General features: G+C 44.7%; 1 protein-coding gene across 1 annotated transcript in view; it reads left to right on the forward strand.

Moving 5' to 3' along the window:
* ZSWIM5 (zinc finger SWIM-type containing 5) overlaps positions 1-14,114 on the forward strand; it is a 186,573-nt gene that overhangs the window by 148,524 nt on the left and 23,935 nt on the right. Inside the window, exons 5-6 of the mRNA XM_047789264.1 lie at positions 6,283-6,462; positions 12,224-12,400. Of these exons, the coding sequence (XP_047645220.1) occupies positions 6,283-6,462; positions 12,224-12,400 (357 nt within the window). The remainder of the gene's footprint in view (positions 1-6,282; positions 6,463-12,223; positions 12,401-14,114) is intronic.

Consider the following 14,114-nt stretch of genomic DNA (forward strand, 5'->3'; position numbering starts at 1 on the left):
CTCCATATGCCTCGGGAACGGTCCTAGAAAAGGCAAAAAGACAAAAAAAAAAAAGAACAGCCCTTCCTGAAAATCTTGTCTGACGTCACTCTTTCCACTGCAATTGAGCTTCCACTGCTATAGCTGCCACTCTGTGGACAGGGAGCTCTTGTCAGAATCACCAGTGACTTCCATATTCGCTAAATACAGTGGTCACTTCACAGTTGTTATCTTATTTGACCTCTTTGCAGTCTTTGGTAAAAGTGACCATACCCTTCTTGAAACATGCTCTCTGGGTTTCTATCACCCTGTATCCTCTTGGCTTCCCTCCAGCATTTCTGGCTACTTTCTGTCAAGCTGCTTTACAGGCTCCTCTGCTCTCCCTCCCCCTTCTAAATACTGAGGATTCTGCTCTACCCACTTCCCTGTCTGTGTATTCAGACCCAAGGCTTTAAATACCATCTAGCTGAGGTTAAGTCACAGACTCACCCCTGACCATTCTCCTCAGCGGTGGACTCACTGTCCAGCTTCCCACCACTTCTAAGAAACATTTCAAACTTAACATGACCTCACAGACTCTTAATTTTCCCACCAAAGCCTGATTTTCCCCTCGCTTCCCCTGTCTCAGTATATGGTAGAAAGATGTATCTAGTTGCTCCAGAAGAAGATCTGAGTCATGCTGGGTTCCCTCTGTGCTCTATTGTATACCCAGGGCAAGCCCTATTGCCCCGCAGAGCCAGAAGACTGAATAGTATCTATAAAGTGCTTAATAGAATGCATAGCCCATTAAAAGAAGTAAACTATAGCTATTATTTTATGTTTATATTTAATGTATTATCATTATGTAAAATTTTAACTTCCATAGTAGCTGCATTTGGTTAGAGTTTTTGACACTTTTTTTTAAGTCAGTAGAAAATAGTTTTTGGATACTGCAGCATTCCTCATGAGTGCTATTATGTGTAGATACCAGTAGGGTTTTTCACCTTGCCTCTTTCTTCAAGATGGAACAATCTCAGAGTTGTTTTCGAAACAAATCCATGATGACTTAATAAAGCAGAAAACTCACTTTATTTATTTATTTCGTCTTTTGTCTTTTTAGGGCCGCACCTGTGGCATATGGAGGTTCCCAGGCTAGGGGTCTATTCATAGCTATGGCTGCTGGCCTACACCACAGCCACAGCAACGCCAGATCCAAGCTGTGTCTGCGACCTACACTCCCAACCTTGTGGTTCCTAGTTGGATTCTTTTCTGCTGCGCCACAACGGGAACTCCAGAAAACTCACTTTAAAGTGAAAGTACTCACTTTCTAGGGATTCCTCTTTTTAATATTTCAGGGCCTAGGAAATAAGAATTCCTGATGACTAAAGTTAGATCCTGCTGCAGTTCTCATCGTGGCTCAGTGATTAACAAGCCTGCCTAGCATCCATGAAGATGCGGGTTCAATCCCTGGCCTCTCTCAGTGGGTTAAGGATCCGGCATTGCCCTGAGCTGTGGTGTTGGTCTCGGCTTGGCTCCAATCCAGCATTGCTGTGGCTGTAGTGTAGGCTGGTGGCTACAGCTCCAATTCTGCCCCTAGCCTAGGAACTTCCATACGCCGAGGGTGCAGCCCTAAAAAGACTCGTTAATTAATTAATTAGTTGAATTAAATAAGTTAGCTTCTGTTTCTTTTCACCTTAAGCTTTTCTCAACTCACTCAATTTGTTTTTCTTTCCTATTATCCTGTTGATTTTGCCATTCATAAAGGCACTAGAGTCCCCCCAGTTGCCAAATTTAATGGCCTCTTTTTGGTTCTCATTCTACTTTATTTATTTATTTATTTATTTATTTTGGCCACTACATGGCATGTAGAAGTTCTGGACCAGGGATCAAACCCACACCACAGCAGTGATAATGCTGGATCCTTAACCTGCTGAGCCACCAGGGAACTCTAGTTCTTATTCTCCTTGTGAAGATTAAACATGAAAATCTTTTACTTCATTATAAACAGAAAGCTCTTTTTTTTTTTTTTTGTCTTTTTAGGGCTGCACTGGTGGCATATGGAGGTTCCCAGTCTAGGAGTGGAATTGGAGTTACAGCTGCCAGCCTATGCCACAGCCACACGGGATCCAAGCCACATATGCAACCTACACCACAGCTCATGGCAATACCAGATCCTTAACCCACTGAGCAAGGCCAGGGATCGACCCTGCATCCTCATGGACACTTGTCAGATTTGTTTCCACTGAGCCACAATGGGAACGCCAGAAAGCACTTCTTAAGCTATAAAGTAAATGTTTGTTACTGACATTCTGCCACATTAAACATTGCTGATCGGCTTGTGTGTCACTAATTTCTGATGGTTCTTCTACCTCTTCTTTCTTTCTCGTTTGCTTATTCTTCCTTCTCTTCTGTTCACAACTTAAATATTGATGTTTCCTCAAAATTCTGTTCTTAGTATACTCCTTTTCTCTCCTCTTAAATGGTGAGGTTTTCTTATCTTTTTTGTTTGTTGATGGGTGGGGCCCTATCTCTACATTAATTTTATTTTATTTATTTATATATTTATTTATTGCTTTTTAGGGCTATACCCTCAGCATATGGAGGTTCCCAGGCTAGGGGTTGAATCGCAGCTGCAGCTGCTAGCTTACAACATGGCTACAGCAACGTAGGATCCAAGCCATGTCTGCAACCTACACCACAGCCACGGCAACGCCAGATCCTTAACCCACTGAGCAAGGCCAGGGATCAAACCCACAACCTCATGGTTCCTAGTCAGATTCATCTCCCTGCACCATGACGGGAACTGCTCTACATTAATTTTAGAAGTACAGCAAACAGTGTAACACACACCATAGAAGAACTACAATGTGAAGAAAAATAATTTTTCATGAGTTTTATACAGGCCTTTAGGATTCTTAAATTCTTGAAGTGGAGAAGATACCTGAATATTGCATCTTTCTTACTGCCACAGTTTCAATTTTTTTACCTCCTATATCTACATACTAAGGATTTCCTGCCACCTGGTGTTCAGAACGTACACTGTAGTTGATAGGAACTCATGGATCCTAAGGGACTGAGAAGTAATATCCTAGATTACAAAACTTTTATACCAAAAGGAAAAAACACCCAATAGACTAAATATCCAGAGGGACTAAGATGACCCCTGAAAGCATCTTTGCCTTTGCTTGTGTCCTTGCCCCTGTTTGGGAAACCCTCCCTCCGTCTCTCTGCCCAAACACTTCTATTTCCCTCTTGTTCTTTGAAAACGAAGCAATAGATGTACGTAGGTTAAAATGTCAAATAGTTCTACAAATTTTATAATTAAAACACACTGTTTTCCTGCCACATTCCTTCACATTGTCAGTTCCCAATTCTCAGAGCAATTTTTAGTTCTTTTAGCTGCTTTTTCTAACATGCCTCCACATTTATAAATAACTGTTCTTTTGGAGTTCCCTTGCAGCACAGCAAGTTAAGGATCTGGCATTGCAGAGGCTTGGGTTGCTGCTATGGTGAGGATTTGACCACTGGCCTGGGTACTTCCACAGGCCCAGGTGCAGCCAAAAATAAATAAATAAAATAAATAACCGTTCTTTCTTGATTTTTGAAAGTCTAGGTATTCGCTTTGTCTTCCTATAATGAAAGATGAGGCTTTACCTCTCTAAGGGTCACACATGCTTAGTATTCTCTCCCGTTCTTTTCTGTATGGATAGGCTGAGAATGTTCCAAATCTTTAAGTTCTGCTTCCTTTTTGATTAACTTTATGTCATTTCTGCCTTTATGTCATTTCTCTCTTCTCTCATTTAATCGAAGCAGTCAAGAGGAACCACGCTGCTCCTTCAACTCATTGCTTAGACAGTACTTCAGCCAATTTTATTACTCCCAAGTTCTACAAAGCACTAGGACACGAACACAATTTAGCCAAGTCCTTTGCCATTTTATTTTTTATTTTTTATTTTTTGTCCTTTTGCCATTTCTAGGGCTGCTCCCAAGGCATATGGAGGTTCCCAGGCTAGGCATCTAATCGGAGCTGTAGCCGCCGGCCTTCACCACAGCCACAGCAACGCAGGATCTGAGCCACATCTGCGACCTACACCACAGCTCACAACAACGCAGGATCCTCAACCCACTGAGCAAGGCCAGGGATCAAACCCGCAACCTCATGGTTACTGGTCAGATTCGTTAACCACCGCACCACGACAGGAACTCCCCTTTGCCATTTTATAACAAGGACCATCTTTCATCCAATTTCCAGTGACATATTCCTCATTGCCATCTGAGACCTCATCCGAATGGCCTTTACTCTCCATGTGTCCACCAACGTTGTTTAGGGTTACTTAGAGAATACCTGAGGACACTGAGACGTTCTCTGGGGCTCTCCTCTTTTCTTTCTGGGACCTCATCAGAATCTTCTTTAAATTTCTGTTCATAACAGCTTAGGCTTCTTCTGACATGGGGCTCAAGACTCTTCCAGCCTCTACCCTGTATCCAGCTCCAAAGTTGCTTTCACGTCTTTAGATATATGTTAGAGTAGTACCCATTTCTTGGTACCCATTTCTCTCCTAGTCTGTGGGCCTGCTGTAACAGAACACCATAGACTAGGTGACTTTTAAACAACAGAAGTTTATTTCTCAGAGTTCTGGGGCTGGGACGTCCAAGAGTAAGTGACTGGCAGATTTGGTGTCAGGTGAGGGTCCCCTTCCTAGTTCACAGAAAACCAGCCTTTCGCTGTGTGCCCATGTGGTGGAAGGGACAAGGGATCTCACTGAGACTGTAACACCCGGTACACACACACGTGTGTGCATACCATAAACTCCTCCGTCGTTCTCCCAAAGTAGTGACATTAAGATTTGGGGCTAGGAGTTCCCGTCGTGGCGCAGTGATTAACGAATCCGACTAGGAACCATGAGGTTGCGGGTTCGGTCCCTGCCCTTGCTCAGTGGGTTAACGATCCGGCGTTGCCGTGAGCTGTGGTGTAGGTTGCAGACGCGGCTCGGATCCCGTGTTGCTGTGGCTCTGGCGTAGGCCGGTGGCTACAGCTCCGATTCGACCCCTAGCCTGGGAACCTCCATATGCCGCGGGAGCAGCCCAAGAAATAGCAACAACAACAATAGCAACAACAACAAAAGACAAAAAAAAAAAAAGATTTGGGGCTAAATGAGTATATGTACATTATTGTGACTATATAAATATTTTTTATATCACAATCATTAGTATACTAATATTACATTTACTTTTTTTTTAATTTTTCTTTTTACAACCACACCTGCAGCATATTGGAAGTTCCCAGGCCAGGGGTCAAATCAGCTGCAGCCGCCAACGTCTGCCACAGCCACAGCAACACCAGGTCCAAGCTGCATATGTGACCTACACTGCAGCTTGCAGCCAATCCAGATCCTTAACCCACTGAGCTAAGCTAGGGATCAAACCCTCATCCTCATGGATACTAGTTAGGTTCATAACCCACTGAGCCACAGCAGGAACTTGCTGTGATCTCAGTCTTATAGTTCAAGGATTAGAAGCTCAGAAAGTTCAGTCAGCTCACCAGTAACGGAAACCTTTTCTGAGCCCCTTCCTCAGTGCCCTTCTTCTGTGATGTTATCATACCCTGTGCGTCCGCACACGCACGCACACATTTTGTTTGTTTGTTTGTTTGTTTGTTGCTACAAACCGTGGCATACGGAAGTTCCCAGGCTATGGATCGAATGTGAGCTACAGCTGCTGGCCTACACCACAGCCACAGCAACACGGGATCCGAGTTGCATCTGCAACCTACACCACAGCTCATACCAACGCCAGATCCTCAACCCGCTGAGCGAGGCCAAGGATTGAACCTGTGTCCTCATGGATGTTAGTTGGGTTCATAACCACTGAGCCACAACGGGAACTCCCCCTGCACATATCTTTTATCTTAATACTTATCATATTCAAATGACATTTTACTTATCTATCTTCCCCACTGGCCAGCTCCTCAAGGGTAAGGAACGGTGTCTTATTCTCTAATACAGTACCTTGAACAAGAAAGCGCTCTGTAAATATTTATTGGACTGCAGATCTGAGCTCAGAATTCATGTCCAGCACTGTCTTGTTCATCATCGCTGGCACATGGCCACATCTCGGAACAGTCACTCTGCTTAAGAAACCTTTGAGGAGGAAAAAATAAGCATTTCTGAAAACTTCAGCAGATCTGGTTTTTTATATTGAGAGAAGCTGATGTTTTTGAAACGTTTCCTACCAACTAAAAATGGAAGAAAAGAATAAACTGAAAAATTAAGGCTTAGACATCAAAGGAGAGATGTCAAGAATGCAGGTTGCTTTCTTTTCCAGGGGCCTTATGGGTGTGCATTATTTTAAACCCCCATTGCAAATTGGAGGAGAAATCTTGTTGGCTGCAGCAACTGCAGAAGTGGAATGACCTGGACGTCTGTCCCCTGGAGGATGGGAACTACGGGCATGAGCTGCCCAGCATCACCAACGCGCTTCCCCAGAATGCCGGTCACAGCTCAGGTGAGCCAGGTACCTTTTTAGGGTCTTTGTGCCTGGAATTCCAAAAGGTTGGAGAGTAAAGTCATAGAACAAGGGTGGCTGGACCACTTTTTGGCTGTCAGAATTGTCATCCTAAATAGGAAAAGCCTGTCCTTTATTTGTCTTGAGAGGCCAAACCTTAAATAAGGATAAGCCTTGATCTTAGACGTTGGGAATGCTATCCTTTTCCCTGCCTGTCCTGTCCTTACCGCACCCAGCAGAAATTCCTAGGCCTCTGCTTGAATCGTCCACCCTTCCAATTCTTCATGACTGCTGGCCTCAGCTGGGCTTGGTTTTAGCTCCCAAGACCTACCTCAGCGGAATGTAGGAAGACCTGTTTCAAACAAACAAACAAACAAACTTAGAACAATGTCCTGAAAATTGCCTTTCTTACTTTTCTCAGTTTTCCTTAAATTTTTATACGGCAGATAGCTGGGAGGGGGTCACCCGTCCAAGATAGAGCTAGGACTCTCTTAAGACAAGTCCAGTGGTACTGGACCTTCCCGCCTTTTGAGCCCACTGGCCAGATATCCGGGGGCGTCAGCATTCGCATCAGCATTAGTTCATCTAACGCAGGCCTTCTGCTGCTGCCTATTGATTGCTATTTAGCCCCTTGGGATCCTTTATTGGTAGATTTTATCAGACATTGATTTGACATGTCCCTCCCTTTTATTTTAAGTGATAAATCTACTGATATTTTTAACCTCAAGGAGGAGCTCCCGTTAGTGTTCTTACGTGGTCTTCATCTCCATTGTACCACAACTGATTGTCAGTGTACTTAAGGCCGTCAAGGTAACGAGGAATGAAGAGCCTTCTTGAAGCTCCCCTTTACTGACCCTTGTGTAACCTCCATAGCACAGAATCCATCCTTTTAGTACTGGCTTTCAATTGGCACAGAGAGAATCAAATGCATATAGACATGTGAATCCAATGTGGCAGTTTCTTCTGTGTCTTAATGTATTGGTTACTCATTGTTGCTGGTCCTCGTGCGAGGATGCTGTTTCCTCTTAAGTCTTCTCAAGTTGGGGCGGGTTTATCTTTCACGTCTCTTTACCTTTGGGCCCGATGGAGCAGTAGGCAACCTGCTTATTCGTCAGTGCCATTTCTACATCCCTGGCCTTCTTTCCTTCCTGAAATACTCCCACCTTTAAAGTTGATGCTGTTAAAATATACCGCCTGCTACCCTACTGGTGTGGTCACTTGCAGAGCCCTGGGTCATTCCCCCTCGTTCCTTCAAGATTTTTGACTGATGGATCGGTAGCACTACTCTCTGTCGCTACTTCTTTGGTAACTCTTGAACATTTCAGTAGCCACATAGATGATTTTTCCAATATTCTAATCTCTCAGTTCTTTGACCTGTTCTATTTTAATAGTCTGTCTTCTACCATAACGTAGCCATGCAACCTTAAGATCATACCCTAAACCTTGTCATTACCAGTAACTGCAGCTTCTTCACAATGGCAGTTTCAAGCAGCTCTGATTGCTACCAGCAATCTTATGAGGTTCTTTTCTCTAGAACCCCAATTCCAGAAATTCTTTTACCCACTAGGAATTTTGATCCTATCCCTTTTTCGTTCTTATGGTGGCCTCATTTTCCTCCCTGTCCAGATTAGATTCCTTGGTGCATCATGAAAATCACGACCTTGCATCCATACTCAACCCTCTCTTTCCCTTAGGCACATTCATATGGTAAACCCCTGACGGTAGTAGTTCAGACTCTTTCTTCCTTTCTTTCTTTTTTTGGCCTCACCCACAGCATGCAGAAGTTCCTCGGCCACAGATCAGATCTGTGCCACAGCAGTGATAACACCAGATCCTTAATCCACTGAGCCACCAGCGAACTCCAGTTCAGTCTCACTTTCTAAATTATCCAGGGCTCACACCCACGCACCCCAATGTGGTGGAGAGAAACGTGACCGTGTTAACTGGTCTTAAGTTTACGACGACTGATCTCAAGTGGGTCCCATAATACTGTCCAGACATCAACTTCCTTTCCCTAGTCTGTGCCTTCTTCCACTCTTCTAAATGACTGTTTCACGCCGTCTTTTCCCTAAAACATTCTGTACGTTCTCCCCTTCCTTGCTTTCAGCCTCGCTTCCTGTTCGCTGAGAATGTAGAAGCAATCAGAAAATTTCTTAAACTCTATCTCTACATCTGTCTGCCTCAGTCTATGCCCATCTCCTCTGCCTCTTCCCCAGCTTTTTTTTTTTTTTTCTTTTTTGTGGCTGTGCCTGCAGGATATGTAAGGTCCCAGGCTAGGGGTCAAATCAGAGCTTCAGCTGAAGCCTGTGCCACAGCCACAGCAACACCAGATCCTTAACCCACTGAGCAAGGCCAGGGATTGAACCCACATCCTCACAGACACTACCTTGGGTTCTTAACCCAATGAGCCACCCTGGGAACTCCCTTTTCCCCAGTTTTTGTTGGTGCTTCTAATTCTGAGTCCAGGCCCTCCAGTTATTCTCTAGACCCTGTTCCTTCGCTTTTATCCAGGACCTCACCCCGGGAAATATCTCCTCTCTCTCCTGCATCAGAGGTGTTTGTGGATTATTCCTGTGAGTATACAAGCACGTTGTTTAATCTTTCATTTCAAAACAAAAACAAAGTGAAACAGAAACATTCTTGTTGACCCCACAGGCCTCTCTAGCACCCTGTTTCTCTGAAGTAGTAGAAAAAAGTGATGGAATTAAGCAGAATGCTCAGGAGTTCCCATCGTGACTCAGCGGAAACGAATCTGACTAGTATCCATGAGGACGCAGGTTCCATCTCTGGCCTCGCTCAGTGGGTTAAGGAGCCGGCATTGCTGTGAGCTGTGGTGTAGGTCGCAGACATAGCTTAGATCTGGTATTTCTGTGGCTCTGGCATAGGCCAGGAGCTACAACTCCAATTTGACCCCTAGCCTGGGAATCTCCATATGCCTCAGGTGCAGGCCTAAAAGGACCAAAAGAAAAAAAGAAAAAAAAAACACAAGAATAGTACGTTTTTATCTTCTGTACTTCGTCTGCTCTTTTTCTCCCTTGAACTCTCTCCAGTCAGGCTTTCATCCCTCCAGTAGGGAAACAGCTCTTGTACTGGTCACTAATGCTAACCATTGCTAAATCTAGTTCTGAGTCAGAATTTTGCTTGACCTGTCATAAGTATTTGTCCCAATTGATTTCTCTCAGAGTTCCCCAGCGGCCTAGCAGTTAAGGATCTGGCATTGTTGCTGCTGTGGCTTGGGTCACAGCTGTGGTGTGGGTTCAGTCCCTAGCCTGGGAAGTGCCACATGCTGCGGGCACGGCCAAAAAGAAATTGATCCCTCTCTCCTTCAAACACCTTTTTTCATCATATTTCCAAGACACTGCTCTCCTGATTCTCTTCACTGCCCCTCCTGCTCAGTCTCCTTTTCTGTCTTCTCCTCCTTCCAGTCTAAAATGCCAGAATACCCAAGGCTCAGTCGTCAAACCACTTTTCTTTCTATATTTACCCCTTGGTAATTGCGTTGTTTTAATAATCACCTGTATACTAACAACATCCAAATTTTGCCCAGATTTCCCTCTCACTCTAGATTTATATGTTCAGCTACCTTTTCAGTATCTTCACTTAGGTATTAATAGGCATCTCAGTAGGAATTCCTGTCTTTCAAGCCCCAGAACTACTCCTCCAGCTGTCTTCCTTATCTCCATATATGGCAAGTCTGTCCTAAAAACCTGGGGGTCATTCTGGAGTCTTCTTGTTTTCACCCCAGATCTAGTCCATGAGAAAATCCCATTGTATTACCTTTACCTTCAGAATATGTCAAGTTCATTTACTCTCATCACCTTCTCTGCTTGTTAACTCTGAACGGATTACCATCATCTTTCACAAATCAGGGCAGTGGCCTCCTGTTTCTCCTGCTTCTGCCCTTCCATCTTAAAGTCTGTTCTCAGTAAATTGTCCTTTTAAAATGCACATCAGATCATGTACCTTCAACAGCCCAAAGCTGTCCAGTGGCGTCTCATCTTTCCTTCAGGGCCTGGAAGGCCCTCCACAATCTAGCTCCCTGGTATCTCTCCGACCTCATCTCAGGACTTTCCTCCTTGCTGATTCCGTTCTAGCTACACCGGCCTCCTCTCTGCCCTCAAATACTCCAGATACGCCCCCACCTCAGGTTCTTAGCACTTGCTGTTCCTTTTGCCTAGAATGCCCTTCCCTTAGTTGTATCTAAGGCTTGCTCTTCAGTACCTTGAGATCACTGTTCGAATATTACCTTATTAAAGACCACGCTGCATAAAATAATAACCCCCATCCACCACTAGCTTGCCTTTCTCCCCAACTTTGCTTTAGTCTTTTCCATAGCATCCATAATCAGTGTTTGCTGTGCTATATATTCATTCAGCTGTCTCTCCCCAAAAAGAATATGAGAATGTGTGTGTGCATAACTGAAACACTGCTGTAGACCTGAACCTAACATGACATTGTAATCAATTATGTGTCAGTAAAGAAAAAATGGAAGAAAACTGTCTCATCTCTCCACATTTGAATGTAAAAATCCATGAAGACAAGGACTGCTTGTATCCTCAGCACCCAGAAGAGCACCTGCAATGGGGTGGGCACTCACTGTTTGCTGACGTCATGAAATACAAACCTGTTGGGAGCCCGATAGCCACTGTGGGCTGAACAGACCCATGGTGGATTCTCAGTTGAGCAGGCGAAGAGAGGGGCTTCACCTGTAGCCAGTAGAGGGACCGTTGTGCTTCAGCCAAAGGGCAACATGGAGGAGAAGCCGTTTCAATAAACCTCGCCACTGCTGTTCTGAGGGAGGTCTGTACGCTAAGGAGTATGTCAAATTCCAAAGAGATGGCCGGATTCCAAGGGCTTTTGCTTAGTAGATGATAGGTTCGTTTCTTTCATGTTCAGTTTGAACTCTCTGACTTTCCCTCCCAGTATTTTTGCACAGGCTCCTGGTAGATCCGCACCTGATTTGAGCATCTCTGAAAATATCTGTATTTCAGTTCTCAATCCCAAAATGGTTTTAACTCTTCTGGAAGAAAGTCAGTTAAATGAGTCTTTATGTTTTTTAAAAAAACAGTTTCTTTAAATGTCACTTCCACGAGTCCTACTCTACGTTCATTTTATGACTGTATCTTCTGTTTGCTCTTCCCACACACCACCCTAAAGAATGGAGCTTACCTTGTCTGCTCTTTCCCTGCAGCCCTTTTCCTGAAGAGAGGCGGCTTGGCAGGACTCCACGGCGAAAGCACTTTAATTAGTCTTTGTCACCATCAGGTTTTTCTTATTGGAGAACAAGGTTGTAAGCCTGCAGATATCAGTGTGATAAGGGTACCAGAGTGCCTCGGCTCTTGCATCACTGTCACAGAAGTACTCAGTCTGATAAAGGGTCGTGCTGTCAATGGGACAGGTAGTGGGTTGACCAGGGAAATGACCAGCCTGCTTCTCTCTTCCTCTGGCTTCTGTAGAAGCAGTTTGTATCCTCATAATTGAGCACCTGAGCGCCACTGTCTCCTCTCTCTTTCATGCGGCTCTGGTCCTAAGAGAAATTGGTCTTCTGTGGGAGTAGAAAGGCTCTTCCCACTGAGGGCACAGACACCCTAAAAGCGATCCGATAAAAAAGCAACACAGCAGACACCCAGACACATGGCAGAGTGGGTGCTCTCGCTAACCACACACTGTTCTTCTGCCCACCTCCCACCCTGAAAAATACACTGGAGTGAAAGCTTCAGCTCACCCATCATTGAACCTCTGCGTTTCTTTCTTTCCCCAGATTCTTTATCCAGACCAAGACGGACAGTGTTCACTAGAGCCATTGAGGGCCGTGAATTGCATTGGCAGGACAGCCATTTACAGCGAATAATTAGCAGTGATACATATAGAGCTCCTGCCTGCCAGCAGGAGAGTGAAAGACTGCTCTTTAATTCCCAAGGCCAGCCCCTGTGGCTTGGTAAGTGTGCCGGTCCCACTCTAAGAATTTTAGAGCCCAGTCTCACCTCGTGCCAGGCCTGAATGAGCCATCTGCCTGGGTACAGCAACACAACTACAGTTTGGGCAATCTTCAAACAAATATTTGGGGGCCTTGACTAGAGCCTCAGTGTGTGTGTGTGTGTGTGTGTATATATACATATATCCTGAGCCATTTGCATATGTATTCAGCTGAGGTACAGTAACCTCAGAGAGCGGGATTTGCGTTCTGCTTCCCAAGTCTGGGAAGAGGAAAGGAGTTATAAGTCTCGAGGCGTACGCACGAAGAGCACCGCCGGGCATCAGTCCACAGGCTCTTCGCCAGCAGTTACGAAGCGACAGTATCGTCTGCCCTGAAAAGTGTGTGCGAGAAAGGCATAAACTTTGAAGCTTAAATGACCCTGTGCTGGTAGCTAAGGCGCTGTCTGCATTCGCCATCAAGCTCTCTTCCCTCCTCCATTCCTGCCTTCGTCAAAACAGACCAGAGCTGGTCCCTTATGAATGTAAACCCTTCTCTGGCGTCTGTCCGTCTCCTCTTGACTTTCTCACGGAATCCCCCTTCCAAACGAGACCCATTTTTAAAATAGTTGTGTTCTGGGTCTGACCAGACGCCATGCATTTGTATTACCCTCTCCCAATTCTGTACCTCTGTCGCTCACCCTGTATCTTTGTCTTCCGCAAGATCTTGCTGAATCTGGACACGTGCCTGTCTCTCTCTTAAAACCTTGGCAAAACTCACTTGGTCACTACCTGCAGTTGCCTTGGATGATAGTTCCTCTCCTCCGATCCTAACACTTCTGAGACATAACAAGTATGAAAAAATACACACCTCCTTAATAAACAACGACGCGACTCAAAACAACACTGCGTATCATGCTTTGATTGTCAGACGGCCAGGAATTTTTAAATAAGGATGCTTAGGTTCTGGCGTGGGAGAGGCTGCCTGGAGATTGTCCTCTCACCCAGTACTGGTAGGAATGTAAGTGCTTACAGCATTGTAGCAACACTTATCCAAAGCCTCGAGAGTACATTCAGACCCTCTGATCTGGGAATTCTTCGTCTAGGAATTTATCCTGCGCTATAATTAACTGAGAATATGCATAAAGTTATGAGGCTTATCAGAGCAGGGACATAAATAATGTACAGATGAGAGAAACTGGGAACAGCCCCCAACAACATGGGACTGACTGACTCAGTGGATGGCCTCCCTAGTCGGTGGAATGATGTGCAGTCATCTTTATCGCTATGGAAGTATATTTAGGAGTTCCTGTTGTGGCTCCGTGGGTTAAGAACCCGACTAGTATCCATGAGGATGTGGGTTGGATCCCTGGCCTTGACCAGTGGGTTAAGGATCTGCCGTTGCTGCAAGCTGTGGCATAGGTCACAGATGCAGCTCGGATCTGGCATTGCTGTGGCTGTGGTGTAGGCCAGTAGCTGCAGCTCCAATTCAGTCCCTACCCCAGGAACTTCCATTTGCCTTAGGTGTGGCCCCAAAAAAGGAAAAGGGGAAAAAAAAAAAAAGAAGTATATTTAATGATATGGTAAAATATTTACAATGTGCTATTAAGTGAAAAACCCCTACGAAACAATAATTATAATATCCCATTTTTATTAAAATTAAATAGAAAAGTCTGGAGATATATATGTTTTTTTTTTCGTAAAAAGATATAAAACTGGAAATAATGGTTATCTCTGTT

The sequence above is a fragment of the Phacochoerus africanus genome, chromosome 8 (assembly GCF_016906955.1).
Source record: "Phacochoerus africanus isolate WHEZ1 chromosome 8, ROS_Pafr_v1, whole genome shotgun sequence".
Classification (NCBI taxonomy): Eukaryota; Metazoa; Chordata; class Mammalia; order Artiodactyla; family Suidae; genus Phacochoerus; species Phacochoerus africanus.